The sequence below is a fragment of the Volvox carteri genome, assembly GCF_000143455.1.
Source record: "Volvox carteri f. nagariensis unplaced genomic scaffold VOLCAscaffold_112, whole genome shotgun sequence".
Lineage (NCBI taxonomy): Eukaryota > Viridiplantae > Chlorophyta > Chlorophyceae > Chlamydomonadales > Volvocaceae > Volvox > Volvox carteri.
The window spans coordinates 173,654-193,674 of NW_003307655.1; the positions used below are offsets into that span (position 1 = coordinate 173,654).

At 58.4% G+C, this 20,021-nt stretch overlaps 2 protein-coding genes across 2 annotated transcripts; both read right to left on the minus strand.

Annotated features, from left to right (window-relative positions):
- Positions 1–5,104: 5,104 nt before the first annotated feature.
- cycc1 (C type cyclin) lies at positions 5,105–6,767 on the minus strand (the record flags this gene model as incomplete). Its single annotated transcript, XM_002958923.1, has 6 exons — positions 5,105–5,257; positions 5,666–5,923; positions 6,154–6,364; positions 6,446–6,485; positions 6,560–6,666; positions 6,736–6,767. The coding sequence occupies 6 exons, from the start codon at positions 6,765–6,767 to the stop codon at positions 5,105–5,107; spliced, it is 801 nt and encodes a 266-aa protein (XP_002958969.1).
- A 1,047-nt stretch (positions 6,768–7,814) lies between these two features.
- Positions 7,815–19,354, minus strand: VOLCADRAFT_127455 (homeodomain protein; the record flags this gene model as incomplete). The annotated part of the gene is made up of 19 exons (XM_002958924.1): positions 7,815–7,942; positions 8,376–8,864; positions 9,157–9,499; positions 9,718–9,934; positions 10,215–10,467; positions 11,044–11,314; positions 11,735–12,073; positions 12,324–12,812; positions 13,326–13,811; positions 14,218–14,556; positions 14,891–15,488; positions 15,905–16,043; positions 16,613–16,760; positions 17,158–17,306; positions 17,571–17,966; positions 18,138–18,321; positions 18,603–18,694; positions 18,965–19,045; positions 19,327–19,354. The coding sequence occupies 19 exons, from the start codon at positions 19,352–19,354 to the stop codon at positions 7,815–7,817; spliced, it is 5,169 nt and encodes a 1,722-aa protein (XP_002958970.1).
- Between the last annotated feature and the right edge of the window lie 667 nt (positions 19,355–20,021).

The window sequence follows — 20,021 nt, forward strand, 5'->3', positions numbered from 1 at the left end:
CAAGCATGTTGCAAAACGGAAGCAGCGGTAAGAACAGCTGGAAGGTGTGAAAAAAACTTTTGCGACGCATAACACACCGGTCTAACCAGAACCTCGGTTTCGTACTTGAATTTGACGAGCAATCTTTAATTTGGCGCAGCCTGCTTATACAGTCGTAAGGCCTCAGTTTAGTCGTCCATTAGGTGATTAGGAAGGAGGGCACCAGTAACGTAGGTATGTACGGCAAAACATTAGACGCACCAACCGCCAACCAGACTACCTTGCTACTTACGATAGGCCTTGTCGAGCGGAAAGCTCCACAAGCGCCTACAAACTAAATGATGGTAGTCGTTGCTGGTATACAAACCTACCCTGCCGCTTAGTTATGATACCTGTGTGCAGTAGTCTCTCTTCTGCATTACAGAAGTGCGGCTTCCAGTTCCTTTGTAGCGAATCTGTATCGTCAAACCCTTTTATGGCATTCCGCAGTTCGAATGTCCTATTTCAGCACGTCACAACAAAGTGCCAAAGTGGCCAAACCCAACCGCTTCACCCTTCCCGGCAACTTTTGCTATATTCACGTTTGCAAGATTGTGCCCTAAACAACGATGCCATAAGCATGGAAAGAGGCATTAAGAGGACGTGGGTAAGGCAACCCCCGGCAGACCAGTTCCATGCACTTAAGGGCTTGACCAAAATTTTCAACTATCATCCCCCTTCTGTTTTTGCACTTTCAGCTACGCAAATTGGACATGCCAACCGCAAACCGCCGTAAGTCGATGTTATCCAGGCGCAGTTCACCAGTTTTCAGTGCTGGGTAGCAAGTATACCCTTTACTGCGTACTTCAGGCTACCTGGCTAAAGTCTAACCTAACTCTGAACTTATCTCACATGATCCTCCAGAGGGCACAACGCACACGCTTTGTAACTTACATGTTTCGTTCTTTTGACGGGCTGCGGAACCCCCTGCGGGGACGTTCCTCTATGGCAAACACCACTGAGGCCGCCACGCGACAAACGAGTTGCCGTCAGACATCGTACAAGTTGCCAAAGAAAATACGAATACCTACGAATGTTCCCCGAAACGGGACACAGGACACCTTTCCGCAGCCTGCTCTCTTCCGTCCAAAAATATATAAAAGCAATTGGCAGAACAACCCAATTGTCACAATTGCCACGATGTTACCACGTTCGCAAAATGACCGATCTGGCTTAAATATATCGATCATTCAGACAAGGCTAGCGACTGCATCGCAAGGCATAAGGACGCGAAGAAGACTAGGGGTCAGTAAGCAAGGGACAGCCTAAGGCGCACTGGATGCGCGCGTCCCAGCTCTGTCTTTTTAGTTGTGTGGCACAGGTAACATCGTGTCACACGCCGCCAGGCGACAGCATGGATCAACGAATGGCAAGAGCATTCGGCGGGATAAGCATGTCCAGGAATATTTATGAACGGCGACAACTACATTTTGCTATCGCCCTGGAGTAGAGATAGCAAGAACAAACCCAGTGCGAGACGACAACGAAGCACAGAAGTTCCAGCACAGTCGTATACACCGCATGACTCGTATGTGGATTTGTACGTATCAAATCGATCGGTACATACAAATCTAGAAGGTCATGCTGGTCTGTCTGCGGAGCTGCTGCTGACGCTTGGACTTTAGAACCTTGAGATTATTGAGGTTGTTGGGCATGGAGTTTGACCGCTTCAAGAGAACGGCCAGGCCGCTCGCCATTGCCACGGCCAGCAGGCCCTTGACCTTGCCCGGCACACTCCTACCACGCGACAGGCCGGCACTGCCCTGCCGGCTTAGCGAACTGCCCATGCCATTGAGCGTGCTGCTTTCCAAGGAGCACAATGACATGGAGCTCTGTGACGTCTGCAAGCCGAGGACGGAGCCCGCGCCGTTGGTCGGCGGGTTAGGACAGCCATTGTACCCGTAGGCCATCGGATCTGCCTCGAAGGAGCCCACACGTTGACGCCTGCGTGCAATGTACTCAGGCGTACGTTCCGAAAGCGTTTTCACAAAGCCCCACATGCCGTGTCGAACGGCGAACCGCGCCAAGTTCTCCATAATCTTGAACTGCTCGTGATGGAAGAGCAGGGTCTCACACGCATGCCGGTCCGAACCCCATGGGCATTTAACTGTGCGGGAACGCCACATGGAGTAGAAGACGTCCATCTTCACCACATGGCTATTGCGCCGAGAGCTGGGATGCTCTATGGTCTGTCAAGGGTAACGTCAACAGGAAAGGAACACGAGACAGTCAGAGCCGGAATATTTGTAACGTAAGAAAACAGGCATAACTGCAGCCCTACGACCGTGCCTGTCCTAGGCAGGTGTGTATACCCAGTTAGGTACATACTGATCATACCTTTGTGAGACCGTACAAGCTGTCGTCTGTCTTGTAAAGGCGGCGCGCAATGGTGTATTCGCGGTCCGATAGAAACTTAAACGGAAATCGGCGCACCCAGCGCACCACTTGCTGTCGTTGCGAGAAGTCGCCGTGCTCCACAACTTCGTGATGTATAATCATAGTGTCCTGAAGGATATGGGTAAGGGAGTTAAAGGCAATAGTCAACATACCTAAGCCTGAACACCCTCAAAACACTCGCTCATGCTTCGGGATTTTATTGCAATTGAAGAGAGTTCTGCACTGCAAAGGTAATCACAACAGGCAGCGTGTCCGTCCGCTTATCATCCCCAAAAAAGCCCCCGGCGCACCCAGCCATTCGTCCTACAGAAGCCTCATACCCGAATATGTGGGTGAAATGCCTGCTGATAGGATCAGGCTTACCCATTTGGGCCTGAAGTCATCGTCAAAGTACAAGTCGGTGAACTCCTCTGCAGTTGCGTCTCCACTGTATGTCAGACTCTTATACTCCGTCTTGCCATTCTGTGAGAAGGGTGTGCATAGACCCGGGAAATCAACCCTGGGGAATAAACGTGGCAGAAGGGAGAACCATACACATCCACCCTGGACCCCCCCTAAGAACCCCTCAGAAGGTAGTGACTTACCGCCAAAGTTCTCCGCCAAGCCGTATACTTCATCACGTTCGGGATATCCTTCTCCATCATCACTTCCCACGGTGAAGCGCCAGGGCAATCCCCACTCTGTTCCATGTGATATTGAAAGAAAGCCAGGTCCTTCTGAGTGACATACCTGCAATATCACAACGAAAATCAATATAAGCTCCTGAAACTGCTGACTAATTCTCCTCACCGGAAGCGGCCAGTCTAATTGTAAATCACCAACTCACCAGTTGTCAGCATCGCGCGTACTTTTCGTCGCTCCTACGTCTGCGATGGCGTCCTCCGCAGAAAGTGCTGGAAACTCAAAGTAGAAGCCTTTTCCAGCAGCCCAATTCACAATTGCTTTGCAAAAAGCTCGGAAAGTCCCAGGCGCCGTGTATTGCTTCCAGACATCCCTGCAGTGATAAGGAAATCAGCTGAAGAGATGCAGGTTTGAAAGTGCAATAAACGAAAACGCAAGGATAACAGAGCCCGACGAACCTGACAATGACTGCCAAATGATAGAGAACCGCCCAACGCCGGATGTGAGGGCCAGAGAGGAAGAGTGCCCATGAGGTGGCAGGCTGGGACTTTGCCGAAGCTGGGCGTGGCAACTGCACGGGTCGGGTGGTCAAGCGTTGTATGATGGACGGGATGACCGAAATTTCCGGAACTGTATGTACTGCTCATACTTACTAGGTAACCCGTCAAGGCGCCTAGCAGCCAGACTGGCAAGACGGCCACTACGACCTGCCACAGGTCGGCGCCAGTCAGCGGCCATCCGAAAGAGGCCATCTTGCCAGTGTTCGCGCCTATCGCGCGCTGTAAAGATCTTCACCTGTAAAATATGTAATTTGTACTTAGAGCAATTCCAGTACATCAATTTGCAATTTGGCTTTAGATCAAGAATTCGTGCAGCCGTACACGAGGCGAATCAGCGCCAGCTCTTGCTTACAAAGCATGTTTCAGCGACTCGCAGTTTCCCAAAGGCATTCACAGCATCATTACAGGAGCAATGTTTGGCGCTCTTACCTCGAAGCCGCGTACGCCTAACTTCGACCCGAGGGCCGCAGGAAGCAGCACGTAAAGCATCGCACAAGGCACATCTGTCCGCGCCCTTCATCCGCAGGCCTTGCACCTCAAATAAGCAATCAAACAAGAACATTCACCCACAGGATTGAAACGGAGCGGACGTAACAAATGCGATGCATTACCATCACCAGGACGCGCCTGCGAAAGTTACAAACACCATTACATAACGAAACGCAAGTGAAGTCATACTTGTAAGCAAAGCACCTCGACACGATACGCCTGCTGAAGTCCAAATCCGGAATACAGTTATAGACTCTTGTCGTCTGGATGGGCTAACATGCACCTCTATTTGCAAAGTGACCACTTCTAACACCCATGCTGAGACCACGCATGGCCGCTAACCATCGATCAGCGTCCGAAACACGCGTTGCCTGAGCAGCGGCCCCTGCCCGCTCTGCTAACTGTCTACTACCTGCCACCCTGCTCCCATACATAAAAGAATATAGCACACCGCACCCCCAAATCACAGTTGCAAGTGCGTGAATCATGCACTCAGAACACGCTCCAAGCGAAATCCGTCGCATAGTGTTAGCTCGTCAGCCCTTAGCCAGGAGCCGCAGCCCCTGCCAGCCAGTGGCCTCCGCTTGAGCAAAAATAAAGACAATGGCAGCACCGGCTGCAACCACCAGCCTAGCTCTTTGCAAGCAAATACTCCAAATTTCACTGGCAGCCAACCGGCAGCTAGTAAAGCCCACTTTGACGTCACCCTAATTTAAAGATCCCCTTAGCCTGCATTTTCTGACTTCCGTTATCACTGAACCCAGCGCTCCCCGCATGCTCCCGGCAGTCAACAGAGGAATGATCTCGGTAATCTAACCTAGCACTCGTGGAGTGCGTCGGAACGTCTGCACGCGGCGGTCCTTCGCGTACCCGTCCGGTGTCTACGGTCCCGCCCAGCCCATTCCCTCTGGCCAAAACTCCACCAACAGCCGATCTCCTCCGCCTCCTTCCCTTGCTAATCCTCAACCCGCTCACTTGCAGCACCCTGCCCGGTCCCATTGTCTGCTTGCTTACCCATATTATCCTCGCCTCACACGCTCTCCAACAGGGGCCGCCGCCGCTGAGTCCCAGCGCTGATACACCAGGTCCAGTAGCCGGTGGCACTCGTCCGTACTGATGACGTACGTATGTTGCATGTACAGCGAGGACAGCTCCGAGACCACTGCCGCAACCTGTGACAGGCCCACACGTTATGGCAGCACAACCGGCGCATTACCAGTCGGTCAGAAGGGGCCCATCAGTGCGTGGATGACGGCTACAACACCAAATCCGCGACCAGGCAGAAGGCCTTAGCTGGGTAGGAGGACAGCTCCGCAACCAAGGTCGTTGGTTGCCCGGCCGCGTTGACGTGCTGATGTTCCTACAGCTCTCGAGCTACCACAATACTCAGCTCGGCACATTGCGTCCCAGCCTGCTGGATGGTGCCTTCCTAGATTGCCCGACGTTCCCAAAAACCCCGTGCCCCAGCGAACCAGCTCCCGGAGTGCCAAGTCCACGAAGAAGCTCTATTCCTGAGTGTAAAGTCCTGTCGCTACCCTGTCGTACACAGTATGCTACATTGCTCAGCTTAATCCGCGGACCTGGTTCAGGTCCACGTTGAGTCGTTGCAGCCACGTGCTGAGGTCCACACCGCCAGCACTGGCCGCCAGGCAGAGACAACCTAGGGCTACAATGTGCGGTGGGTACAGCAGGTTTGCGTCGCTCCGGTATGAGTCGTTAAGCGCACCCCAGGCGCGTTGGCCGCAGGCCACATCCACGCCGGCATCGGCTAGGAAGACAGCCAGGTCCCGATACGGGCTGAAGACGATCAGGTTGAAATCTAAATCCTCCAGAAGGACCTGCACGTGATTAAAGGTTCCGGGAGGGAAATACTGTTGCAGCTTATCCTCCCGGGTTGTTTGACTAAACATCGGGCCCTTAGGGGCAGGTATGGTGGCGGGCCCGGGAATCAGTTGAGGAAAGCTTCTCCCGCTGTACCTGTGTATGTTCCGCCATGATTGCGAGGTTCATGCCCGTATGGGTGGTGGACTAGGGAAGGAAAGGAGCCTTATTTGCAATGAATACTTACCATCTCCATGTCTAAAAGATCCTTGACGTCGTACGACCACTTCGGCCGTAACGTTTTCGCGTGTACTACAAGATGTTTAGCGGCAAGCAAAGATTCTTCCGCCTTGCACGCCAAGTATAGGCATGCTACATAGGCAAGCCGCGGGTCCATGCGACAAAAGTTGTTGCACAGGTACGTGCGGCGGAAGTATATCATGGCCGAAGCCGCCACCCTACGGGGACAGTAGCGTGTTTTGAAGCTTACTGCCCCGGGCCAAGAGATTTGTTTAATCGGGCAGCTATTAGCCGCGCACCTCTGCCGGAGCTTGAGATGTTTCGCGAGCTCCGCAATGCCTGCATTCGGGCAATACCGCCTTCAGGCGCCCATACTGCAGATGATGTTCCCGCGCGGCATGACCCCGTCTTACTGGCGCAAAAGTACGCATTAAGCTGTTGTATATGCTCTCGGGTAAGCCCGAGGAGTCTATCCTCCGCATGGGAGAAGTCAAGCTGTTCCTTGGACACTAGGTTTCGTCTGCAAGGTGTCGATGTCGGTCAAGCTTCAACACGGGCTGCGTCTATATCCGTTAGGATAAAGACTTACGAGCAATGTGAGTCCCAGTAACTTGCCGCCATGCGTCTATTCTATGCCTCCGCGCTGGCACGCAACGAAATGACACAGAAACGAGGGAACGCCAGCGATACCTCTGTAAGAACTGAGCAAGTACTAGGACATCCTCATCATGTTGTCAACTAAGTAGGAGTGGAAAGTCACACTCTTGTTGGTGTGTTGGACTGCTCCTATCCAGGTCGTTCGTACACAAGCCGCCCGAATGTGCAAAAGCCAGCACTGCTTACATATATTGCGTCTAGTTTGTTGATGCAAATACGAGGCAGACGGTTATATCAGGCAGACAGCTATACAGAATCCATGCCCTCAAGCAGCCGCATCACCGAAAACCCCCCAAGCCGCTTTTGCCACACGCGAAGCCCGACAAAATTCACATCACCCTTGCTGCACATTAAATCTCTTCTCTGGCACCCACGTCACAGCACCTCAGGTATCTCTCTTCTGCCCCAGTCCCATCAATTGCAAAAGTGGTCGCTGTTGTATGGGTGGGCATTTTTCTCACCTAGGCTCCACGGAAGCCCCCACGGACTTTCTGTTAAAAGAGTTCCCCCTCACCCCACCTCGGCAGCTAAATTCCTTTCCCCCTCCAAACAAACCTCTCCAGAAATATTAACACATATCCTGTCGGTAATCTTGGCACCTCCACCTCGTTCGAGCTTGTCCGAACGGCGCCCAGGTCTCTCGTGTGCCATGGCACACGGTGTGCCTGGACATAGCTGGGGCACAGCGGCCGCGCCCAAAGCAGACGACAACAGTCCAGAGGAACCACATCGAGGAACTGCCGCACCTGCACACCCGCGCAAGCACCCGCGCAAATCCCCCCAAATAGCGTGTGCATACCGAGCAGCCTGCACCCTACCACAGCACACGCCCCTAGAGCACTGCAGCCGCCACCGCTGGCGTATCATCCTACGTGCCAGTGCTTTTCCGAACACGCACCCAAACCCTAACGATGCACAATACCACAGATGAGAGGCACAAGGATGGCTGAAGCCTCAGGCCGAGGCAAGCATTTCACGTTGTCGTGGGTTGCCCTTCGCGGGTTCCTCGGGCTATCGATAATCTGAATCGTACGGATCATCGTAGCCTTCTTCTAAACCGTCGTTGTCCTCACTGAAGCCCAAGTCGTCCTCATCCTCCGGACCCAGCAGCACGGGCTCGCCCAATTGCTCGCCAGTACCTGCATACGCCGTTACAGGCACAGCCGAACGTAAGGGGGGAAGGCCATGGAACAACAGATGTAGGATGTTGGGGGAGGGCCCGCCATTCATCGGTTGCAGGGGAGACATATCTCGAAGCAACACATCACATGCCGTGATGAGAATAGTGACGCGACACCCGAGGACCAGGGAAAGAGGACAACTAAGTGTAGCGCCGACATGGACAAAGCGAAACGCCCGCGTCACTCACCCGCCCGCATTTCCCGCCCCCCTCCCACTGCCAGCAGCACCCCCTGCCGCCTTCCTCCCTTCCATCGTAAAACGCCCGGACGGCAAGTTGCTTGTCGACTCAGGTCACACCTCCACGGCAATGGTGCAACAGGTCGCACCGTCCTTGAAATCCCCATCCCATCGCCATGCCGCTCAACCCCATACATAATGAGCCGGACTCACCCTGCATCCACTCCTCATCGCCCTCCGGCTCCTCCGTGGTGGCAGTCGCAGCCGCCTTGCCGCGACTCCCGCCAGCCGCGCCGCCGCCGCCGCTCTTGCCACCGCCCTTGGCCCTAGACCCCACGCCAGGTGCGCTGAGACCTTTGGTTTTTGAGCCACCCTTGTTCTTGTTGCTGGCCGCTGCGCCCCGCAGACCAGATACCACCACCACGGACCGCGAGCCCACTTTGCCGGTTGTGGCGGCACCAGCCTTCGAGCTGCCGTTCGCTGCAGCAGCGGAGCCGCCCTTGCCGGCGCCCTTGCCCTTGCCTTTGCCGCCAGCTGCTGCGGATGCAGCGTTGAGCAGCCCCTGCTTATCCGCCTCCGCCACGCTTTCCCGCATCTCCTCCACTGGCAGGGTGAACTCACGTGCACGCAGCGTCATGATCTCAGGCGGCAGCTCCGGAACCCGACGTATGGCGTGGTTGACCCGGCCGCGGTCCGCCAGCACTGCGTCGATATTGCGAAAGCGTGTTGGTTGTCATTGCGGTTGCGGGGGAACGTTTCGTTTCATTGACTGGAGAGGACGAAATTATGCGGGGGTAAAACGGCCCGTGCTGAGCTTACTTACCATAGCAGGCTTGTTCAGAGCCCTATCACAATGAAGACACTGCCTTCATGTCACGCCAACCAAATAACAAAAAGTGTAGGATGATGTGCCGGGAAGTCTGCGCCGCAGCGCTAGCCTGAGGCTCTTTCAATGCCCCTACCCTGAGTCCCGAAGCAGCACCGCTTTGCTTACCGTTGGTGAGCACCACTGCGCCGCCGCCGATTGCCATCGGCAGCGCTGCTGATGCCGGCGGCGCGGGCCCTCCCGCCGCGTCAGCATGAGGGGGGCCCGCTGCCGCTGCTGCCGAGACCGCAACCACAGCGGGCTGAGCATCCAGCGGCGCGGGTCGAACCGTGTACTTGTAACCCGCTTGGGAGTCCCGTCCAGGAGGCACACCAGCGCGGAAGATGATGGACGCGTCCAGGGACAGCAGCCGCAGCGTGAGAGCTGGCAGTGTAGCAGGCAGCCAGGCGAGGGGCTCGTCGCTGGGCATGGCTTGCGGCTGGCCATCGACGCGCTCAGCTGGCGGCAAGACCTGCACACAGGCCAATGGGAGGCGAAAAGGAGTAGTTAGCTAGGTGTATAGTTAGAAGAGGGCCAATGACACGCGCCGTGCTGCCGCTTCCTCCCAACCCCCGCCCGTCCGCCACTCCCCTCTTAAGAGCGACAGGATCCCCCACCATTTCTATCCCTGCAATCCCGCCAACAACCACTCTTCCCAGCCCACCGCAATCCAGAATCCCGCCCACTCACCTCCTTGCAGGCATGCCCCGGCAGCGCCGTAGCCACCTCCTTGCCCACCTCCACCCAGGCGCCCCGGACCAGTGGCGGATGGCGGTGGAATACGGTGGCCAGCAGCCCCGGCGAGGTGCCGTCAGGGGAGGGCAGCAGGGCCGCCTCCAGCTGGCCCAGGCAGGTGCGCAGTACCGCAGGGCTGGGGGCGGTCTGGACGCGTTCCGCCCAGGTCATCCTGCATTGAATTGCAGAGCGTTGCGACACCTTGGTCACGAAATCAGCGTATTGTGAACACAGCCGCGGGGCAGGAATGGATGAGGAAAATAGCTGTCTGTAAGAGCTGCGTGGACTTCGGAAATCTCATGGCGGGATACCGGTGACGAAGTAACAGAAGAAAACACCCTAACCAGGTAGGACAGTGAGACGGCTACATGACGTTGTCGGTTCGGAAGGGAGGAGAGGAGGCAAGGGGAAATAGCAACAGGAGTAAGGAATAGAAGATGGCAGCAACATACCTTTGGAAGCCCTCGTCCATGGCCTCCACCGGCACGGCCGTCTCCAGTCGTAGCAGGTCCCGTTTGAATCGCTGCATGCTGATAGAGTCGCTGTCCGGCAGCTGCAGCTCCGCGGTGTAGTCGTCATCAGGAACCACATGGGAATAGGCTTGTAGCCGGATGACCTCCGCACGAGCCGCCGCCGCAGACGTGAGCGCGGCGCGCGTTTCCTCAGGCAGCGCGTCCAACGGTGTGGGCTCGGACAACGGCGCCACTACAGGGTGTAGGATGGGGATGGGATTGGGAGTAAGTGAGAAGAGGAGCAGGAGAGGGGGAAGGCCGGGATTTGGGAGGGCTGGCTGGGTGAGGGGGAAGGCAGGGGGGGGAGGGGGAAAGACGAACCACACACGATTGAAGCTGCTGCCCGAGAGGGCCCGGGGGGGAGGGGGAACTGGAGAAGCTGAAGGATTGCGTAGCGCGGGTAGGAGAACCGAAGGGTTGTCATTGGCGGCGAAAGGATGGGTATGGTTCACCTGCTGTTTGGTCAGCGATCCACTGGTGCCTACCATGTCCTTTACCATTATACGGCAGTACCGTAGCAGCAGCAGCAGCAACAGCTTAACCGCGTCGACAACAGCCCGAACGCCCTCCCTTAACCGTTCCCTGAATCTCGACTCCCTAACCCAGTTCGGTTAGCAGCTATAATCCTACGCGGCAGCCAGCTCTCCGCCCCTCCCATCCAAGACCCTGTCCTATCCAAGCATTGAACATTCGCATGCAGGTCACGTCAGAGCCCGCCCATCTCTTCCTCATTCCACACCAACACGTGCTGCCCTGACCCCTATCCTACCTCCCGGCATGGAGCGCTTGATTCGATCCGCGTGGTGTGCCAGCGCCTGGGCCAGTTGGCCCTCCCGTACACCCTTGGGCTCCAGAGATGCCACCAGCTCGTCGAGCTGCTGCGGCGTGGTGAGCAGGCGCCAGGTGCCCTCGGGGGCGCTCTCCACCCACAACCGCCCCGACCCCGCATCGCCTTCCTCGCCCGTGGTGAACAGCCAGTAGCGGTTGTAGCGACGGTCAGAGCCCAGCGGCTCGGCCCGAATGGCGCATTCCTCGTCGATCTGGAAACAGGGGAAGAGGGTTGGGATGACGGGAGACAAGAGAAAGGGGTTGTGAAGGGAGGAGACAAGAGAGGAATTAAGGCCGTAAGGAAACTACGGACTGGCAGGCAAGCTCGCGAGGCCAAAAGGTCGAGGAGGGCGCACCGACGGCGCGCCGCGGCGGTGTGGAGAGCGAGGTAAGAAACTGTTCGGATTCACGGACCGAAAAGGCGGCACGGAGGCGTGGAGCTTATCCGAGGAGGTACGCGCAAAAGACCTCTCATGTCACGGGTCTGTTGGAGGGCTGAGGCTTCCACCTCCCTCGCTTTCCAGCACAAATAACTCAGCAGCTAATCCCATATGAGCCCAAGAACGTCCCGGCACGTGCGCATGGTGCGACACACGCGAAGACAACGAAGGAAAACCCCAGCGGGTGCATACCCGCCGCATCTCATCTGCCCGTTGCTGTCGCTTCTGCTTCTCGTCTTCCTCCTCCTCCGCCCGCCGAGCTGCATCTGCCTTCGTCCCTTCCGTCAGCGGCGCGGCCGCCGCCACCGTCCCGAAGATCTCTCCAGCGATGGCCTTGGGATCCACTGGCGCGCCCGGCGGCGCGGGCGTCGACCCACGCGAACCGCCAGCACCGCCTGTGGAAGTCCCGGCCGCGGCACCAGAGCCGCCCGCTGCTGCTGCCGCAGCCGCGGCCTCCGCCCGCTTGCGTGCTTCCTCCGCTGCCGCAGCTGCCCGAGCAGCGGCTTCCTCTTGACGCTTCCTCTTATCGTTCTACAGGTTCGAATAAGGCGTGAATAAGGCAACGTGGGGTAGGCAGGGTTAAGAAGATGATATACAGGCTATGACAGAAAACTCGAACGCAAATGACGCGGTGGAAAGGAAAGCGGAGGCATGATAGGGACAGGCTTGGGCCCTTGGCTAAAATGTCAGCTACCACACCGTACTGATTGCCTCTCACGGGTACTGTTGGTCATGCAGCTACTGCTGCTCAGTAGCAGCAGCAGTACCGAAACCGCCGCACCTTGGCATCCTCGAACACCTGCTTTCGCCGCTGCGCCGCCTCATTTGTCCGCAGCTCGAGCTTGGTGCGCAACGTGGGCCCATCCAGTACGGCATGGCACAAGAAGGACATTGCGGCGATGCGGTCACGCAGGCCAAGCGTAGAGTAGCCGCTACTCAGCAAGGAGTTGACCCACGGGTCACCGGCGCCTCGCTCGCCGCCATGCGCCTCCCCGTCCTCCTCCTCCTCGTCACCGCTGTACGACTCATCGTCGTGGTCGTGGTCCTGCAGCTGCGGTTGTTGCGAAGCCCCAGCCCCTTGTGATTGCTGGTGTTGACTGCCTCCGCCTTGAGCCACGTCGGCGGCGCCAAGGTTTGCGCCTCCGGTGGACGCGGGCGGTGAGGCGGTTGCGGCGCGGCTGATGTCCTCGGCACCGCCGACGCTGGCGGCACGGCCATTCGCCGGCCCTGGCCCCGGTGCAGGTCCGGTTGCAGCTTCGTCTTTAACATCCTGCAAGCCAAGGCGGCGCGGCCCAACAAGAGCGCAAGTGTGTGACTGGATCTGTCCCCAATCGATATTGCGCAGAAGGAGGGTGAGCCCTGAAAGCGATAACGGCAGCTTTCAACTGCCTAGTCCTGGCCGTGGCCCTGCAAGGCACTCGGCGTCGGACCTGCATACGCTTCTTCCTTAACCCGACACACTATATGGGTTATACTTATTGCGTTCCGAGGACGCCTACAGCTGTAACTGCAACACTGCTTCCCAGCAAGCACCTCTTATCGCCTCCCCCAGAATCGCATGATTCCCCGTCGCCATGCCACCAGCCAATTTCCCCCTCGCCTCAGCTGTCCTCGTCCCCTTAATCCGTGTCCTTCCACTGCGTGATCTCTCTATCAAAGGAGGTCTGGTACATCCCCGTGAGATCCTACTTGCACCTTCTCCTTCATTTCACTTCCATGCCCACGCTGCCGGAACACCCCGTCCCCCACCGCCGCGAAACGCCAGCTCCCTCTGGTCCCTCACCTCCTGCTTCACCGTACCGGTGTCCACATCCATCGGTTGGGAGCCGCCAGCATCTCCTGCTTTGCCCCTCCGCCTGCTGCCTAAGCCTCCGCCAGCCGCCGTCGCCGATGGCTCCTGCTTCAACCCTGGCTCCTGCTTCACTCCGGCAGCCGGTTCCGGAGCTTCACCCTTGATCGACACGTCCGCCATCTCCGTGTCACCGTCGCCGTCGGCGCCGCCGTCGCCCGCCTCGCCCGTCTTGGCGCCGCCCTTGGCCGCGTGCCGGCTGCCGCGACGCTGCTCGTTGCGACGCTTGGCGAACGCCACGACGGAGGTGAGGGCCCACGTCGCGGGCTGCACTCGCATAAAGAGCACGTCACGCGCGAGGGATCCGGCTACCACTGCCTCTGGGGTCTTCGACGAGCGCATCTCTCGTAAACCTGTGCGTTGAATGCGGCGGACCAGCTCCGCCACGGGAAGCCCACTGGGCCCCGTGCTGGCGAGAACCTGCAGCGGACAGGAAGTGGAAAATGAAAAGCTTCTAACTCGCATCAGATAAACTTAAATATCGTATCAGCTACCGATATCCATATGAAGCACTTAAGACCCCTTTTTACGGTAGCTGCGCCAAGTGATGTGCCAAGGTGCACTTGGTGCTATGCCAGGATATGTCATAATTGCTGATGTGTGCTTTGTGCATGCAAACCCTCGGCATAACACTGCGGGACCTGCTTCTACAGAGAATTGATGCCTGATTAAGCGCTAGGAGTGACCACCAAGTTATAACGCGAGAGCTAGCGCACTCCAAATACGGTGACATTTTAATACTCCCAAATCGTGGCCGCCGCTACGCCAGAAGGGCGGGCGCCGTCGCCACAGCCAGGCCTAGGAAGCCAGGAGCTCAGCACCGCACCTGCCACGCAGCCGCCTTCACCGTTCCTAGAACGTATCTCGATGGCATGCGCAGCTTGAGGCTGCCGCCGCTGCTGCCGTCGTCCACCACGTCCTCGCCCTCGATGCCCTGGATGCGCGGGCCCTTGGTGCCGTCCGCCGCGGAGCGCCGTATCGGCGGCCGCGAACGGCCGCGCCCTGCCACAACTGCCACCTGGCGCAACACCTCCGGCCACGTCAGTGCGTTGAGATGCGCCCGCCAGCAGTCCACGTCGTAGCCCCACGCCCACGCCTCCTCCAAGCGCCGCGCCGACCCCACGACGGAGCGGTCCATGAAGTTGGGCGCGGCAGCCGTTTGCCGCTGCACGTCGTCACCGCCCAACCATGTACACAACACGAGTTTACGTATTCAGGAGGCTTCTAAGCGCAGAGCCGTCAAGTTGCGAGGACAGGTATGAGTTGACATGCGAGCAACAAAACTTTAAGCCCACCATTTGGGTCGTCTCTCCAGGAGTCATCATGCTGGGTGCAGACCAAAGCACGCACGCGAGCAGGCAACTCCCATAAGGCTGTGGCCCGGGAAACCCGTCTCACTCAGCCCCCCGAGCCATGCTGTGTCTAAGGCCTTGCGGGTTCCTTCCTTCCATCCGCCCACACCCCAACACCAAAAGCCATCCTGACGGATGATGACTTACGCCGACGCGTTCCTTCTCGTCGTGCGCATCCTCCATATCCGCCTGGATCAGCCGCAGCAATGCGCAATGCACGTCCGCCAGCAGACGGCTTTCCTCGCCCTCCGCCAGGGCCTCCAACAGGCCCTCCAGGGAGGGCACCTTCACGCCGAACAAGTCCGCGAAGCTCTGAAGGAAGCTCCAGCACACAAGTAACTCGCTGCCAATGTCGTCATCCAAGCCGTCAGGACCCGTGCCAAAATCTCCAACACCACCATCCGCCGCCGCCTCACCCTCCGCGTCATAGGAGGCCGGCCAGGCTGGCTCCAACCCGAGTGAAGGCGGCGGGAACTCCGGGCGAGGCAGATCGGGACGGGGTCGCTTGCGCGGCGGTGGCGGCGGCGTCACCGAAGCACTAGCAGCGGCTTCGCCGGCGGCGGCGCCTGCCGCTGCGGCGTCCTCATCGGCATCGGCAACCGTGGCCGGGTCAATCCCGGCGGCGATAAGAAGCTTGCGGTACTCCAACTCCTCGTCGTCCGGGGGCCCATTGGCACTCTCCCGGTGCCGCATGCGTAGCACAGCACGCTCCTGCTGCGCCAGCGCACGAGCATTCTCCTTCTCCCTACCGGACGAAAAGGTTAGGGCGGTAAGGTTCCAGGTTGAATTAGGGAGGTCAGGACGAGTCGAACACAGCCAACGACGAAGACCGCCGGCGGCCGGCGGAGGACGCGCCAACAGAGCCAAGCAGCGACACGAGGGCATTGGCCGTTTACACGGAGAGGCGGCAAGGCACGAGCCACGAACGAGTGAAGCTGCTGCCAAGGAAAGAATGTACAAGGGGGGAGGGGCGCAGGACGGCAAGGACAGAGTAAAAAGAAACACAGCAACGCCGTCTAAGGCATTCTAAAGCCTTGCGGTCGTCCGGGCCCCTTTCCAAGTCCGCGTCCGCCTCCACTTTCTCCCAGCCCGGAGCCCCGTGTTAGCCCCTGCCCCTGCCCAGGCCAGCCACGCGGCAGCCTTGCCCGCCTCCACCCTCACTTTTTGCGCTCTTCGACCGCCCTGCGCCGCTCTTCTGCCTTGCGCTCCTTCTCCCTGGCAGCCTCCAATCGCTTCAGCTCCCGCTCCTCCGCGATTTTCAGCTTCTCCAGCTCCTTGAGCTTGCGAGCCTCCTCCTTGGCTGCTCCCAATGGAAGGAAAGAAGACGACAAAGAGCGCGCAAAAAGGCCCCGCTAAACGCGAAGGGAGGATGATCAGGACACCGATTGAAGAACGTGCGGTGAAGCCGACGACTCGGACATCAGCGGTGGACCTGCCCGGCCCAAGCCAGCTCCCTAAATGCCCCACATCCTCCGCATTCACATGGCTCAGGGTTCCCCTCCACCACCATGGACCCAATGGACCTAAAGGAAGCAAAGTCGAACCTAGCCCAATCGATAGCCCAGCTGGGACGTCTTGCTCTCCACCGATGCGGTTTGCCCTAGACCCCACCCACACGCATGCAACACTCACAGGCCCAGGCCCCCTTTCCCCTTAGCCGCATCCCCCCGGCCAAGCCATACCTCCGGGCTACTCATTCACGTATATGGAAGCCACCCCGTTCTCTTAAACCTCTTCCAAATCCCCACCACCACCACCACCGCCATCGCCAAGACAGACAGCGCGCATGTCCGCGAAAATCCCCCGGGGCGGTCATGTGTGGCTGTTGTCAGGCTTTGCTGGCTCTCCGTCGCCCCCAGCTCCCCTCACCCCGGTCTTTCTCCATCTTGTCAGCCATCTTCTTGCGCTCCCGCTCATGGCGCTCCATCTCCCGGCTGCGCTCGTCCTCCTCGCGCTTGCGGTCTCGCTCCAGCTTCTCCTGCTGGCGCAGAAGCTCCTTGCGCAGCCGCTCCTGCTCCTGGAGGACCATACAGGGTAACAAGGGCATCACCGGGACCGCCGTCGCCGGGGAAACATTACTGGGCAGCAAGCTGGCAGAGGAACATAAACGATCTGCCATAAGACCCCCGACGTTGCTTTGCTCCTGTCTACTCCTTGCTGGCACATCAACTCCAAAACAGCGGCAAAGGCAGCAGCAGGGGAAAAGGTTATAACAAGGGCTTTTCATATGGAATGGTCAGCTCCGTCGAGAGGCCTTCTCCAACGCTTCAGATCGGAGCGCAGGCGTCTCTAAGAGCGCGACAGCCGCCGCGATGCATGTGCATGGGAAAAGGGTTGGTTGGGCCGGGGGCCCCCCCGCTGCAAGCGACGGCAAGCATGCACACGTGCACGTGCGCGCGAGCCCGACCACTCACCCTCTTGATCGCATCCTCCGACTTGCGTCCCCCGCTCTTGTAATCCGGGTCATCCTGCCGGGCTTCCTCAAGTGCCTGCTGCTGCAGGTGCAGCTCCCGCCGCCGCATCTCCAACTCCGCCACCGTCATCACACCCACTGGGCCGCCGCCTGGGGGTGCGACAATTGAGCGTACGGTAGTACAAATGAAACAGCTGGAGTGGTCTAGGCTTCCGAGATCACTCCCTATTTGCGCACAGTACAGCAGAGCCACCTTGACAAAAGGCACCGCGGCCTTGATAGCCTCGATAGCTGCAGAGGTGAAGGATCTCACAACAACCTATTAGGGTCTCGCGCTTTGCTTGCGAGCCCAGCCCAGCCCAGCCTAGCCACCAAAGGTAAGCTGAGCCCAGTCGAGGCGCCACCGGACACCACCTTGGATGCCGGCCTTCCCTCCGCCGGGCCTCCGCAGCAGCACGCTTTTCACCCCCTCCTCGTCCGCCTCCGCCACGAGATCATTCCCCAACACGATGCGTCGCCGCTTGTTGCCGCCACCCGCCGCTGAAAGTTCCCCAGGCATGGGCGGCTCATCGAACAGGAACCCCAACTGTGGGCCGTCCTCGCAGTACGGCACAGGCAGCGTTGCGCGCGCTGCCATGCAAAGTGCTCTGATGCCCTCCCACGCGGCCGCGGCGGCGTCCGAAGCGTCATCGTCGGCGTCCTCCGTCTCTTCCTCCGCATCGGGGCAGCTCACAGCGCCGCCGCTGGCAGCTGCCGCCGCCGCCGCGGTCGTCGCGAGCTGCTGTGGCGGCGGCACGTGACGTGCGAGGCCTGCAGGGCCGCCAGGCGCAGGGACAACCTGGGCAGCCCCGACTGCAGGCCCAGGCGACACCGCTGCTGGAGACGCCTTGGGTGGTTTCGGCGCACGTGGTGCCTTAGGCTTCGGCGAGGCCGCTACAGCTCCTGGGCTAGGGGCAACAGGCGGTACGTGGGGCAAGGTACCTGCGGGCGCCCCCGCCACCGGAGCGGCGGCTGCGGCAGCTCCGCCAGGCGAAGGAGACGTGCCGCCGGCACCGCCCGGCGTCACGCCGCCCGGGGTGCCGGCCGATCCGCCAGCAGACAACGACGCCGCTGCCGCCTTCTTCTCCGCTTGCTTGTCTCGCCGGCGGCGGTTCGTAAACCACGCCTGCACGCGCGCGCCGGGGAAAAGACTGTAAGGGCCGCTGGACTTCGCCCCGCAGTTATGGGCGCAGATGCACGCGCATCCGTACCACACGTCTGAAGCACGTCTAAAATGCTTCCCCGGAGTGTTATGGAGTGTCCCGAGCTGAAGCATGGCCCAAGGAAAGCCCCTCTCACACCCAAATTTCCGTCCCATATGCAGCCAGGCGTTTCCAACAGCTTCAGTGCAATAACCCTGACCGCGGCGCGCACACACATACACATTACATTCACACACGCACACACGTGCATACACCCTCGTACATTGACTTCATGTTCAGTCAGCCCAATGCGGTCTCCCAAAGCCTTGCGGTGCTCCACCGAGGGGTGCTGGTTCACTGAACGCCAGCCCAGAAAATGGTGGAAGGACAAGTAGGCAACAGCATAGCATGCGGAAATCCGGGAGGGGGATTATACGCGTTGGGAAGTAGAAAACCGAGCTTGAGATCCGAAGGAAAAGTGTTGCTTCACAATATTACACGACACAGGAGCAAAGCTTGCAGGAGGTGGTTGCGGGTGCTGGATCCATGGGAGGCCGCAGGCTTAACGTTTGCATGGCTAGGAGGCAACTGTACGGACAACAGCAGCGACTGCACTGCCGTACTTACGCTGATACGAAGCCTCCAGGACCTCTTTCTGCAGCGGTGTCTTATTTTGCCGGGGCTTAGCGGGGGCCTTCGCCTTGGCGTCTGTGGCCGCGGGCGCGCGTGGAGGGGAGAGCTATTCACCGCGAGGGACCGAACATGTCATCCTGCTAACTTTTTTGTGACCATTGAAAGAGCGTCACTGCCCCCTGAGTATTGACAAGCAGGAGGCACAGTTCTGCCAGGGGATATCCGCACGGTTTCCAACCTCAATCGGGCGCCGGCGCGAAAAAGGTCGATCCTGCCGGCACAGTCTTACAAGCATTGACTTGGTAGCGACTTACTGTGTGCCTTGCTACTACGATATGAAATCCCACCTGTGGGACCGCCCGCTGACCCGTCCGCTGGCTCCATTTTCTCTCCTTTTTCGCCAGCCCTTGCCGAAACAGCCTCGGTAGAAGCAATCGACTTCTAGGTATATGTCAAAGATGGCATCTGCGACACTTTCGGTAGTCAGGTCCTGGTGCCTTGTGAGATCCTCTATTTAGGAAGGGCGCCCCCTCTAGGATACTCCAGTGGTAAAGGAAATCTGATATATACATATAACTTGGAAGGATTAAAAGTTGCTAACAAGTAGTCGAGGCATGGTTGCCGTTGGCAGAAGGTCGACTGCCAAGGCGCCTTGATTTCTAGGAGACGGCAGGCGGGTCACCGGGCAGCGCAAAGGCGAAACCCTCCGCACATGATCTGCACGTACAACCCATAGACAACCTTGCATGTCTTATTTTCATACATCATTACGCTTACCAGGTCTTCACCCTGCCTACTGGACTCTCGACACGCGACAAAAACATACAGCAAAAACGACCAATGTCTTCAACATTCCTACTGCAACCCTCTACTGTGCTTAAAAAGATAAGAATTCAGGAAGACAGCAAGTCCTTTTTAGGCCAATTGCAGTCCCTGCACTACCACGACTCGCATTTGACGCGCCAGGTAACAACCTTTTCAGGGTGTTACGTGCCAGCAGCAGCGCCCTTCGCTTTCATTAGAATCCAAACATCTTGCTTTTTGCAAATGC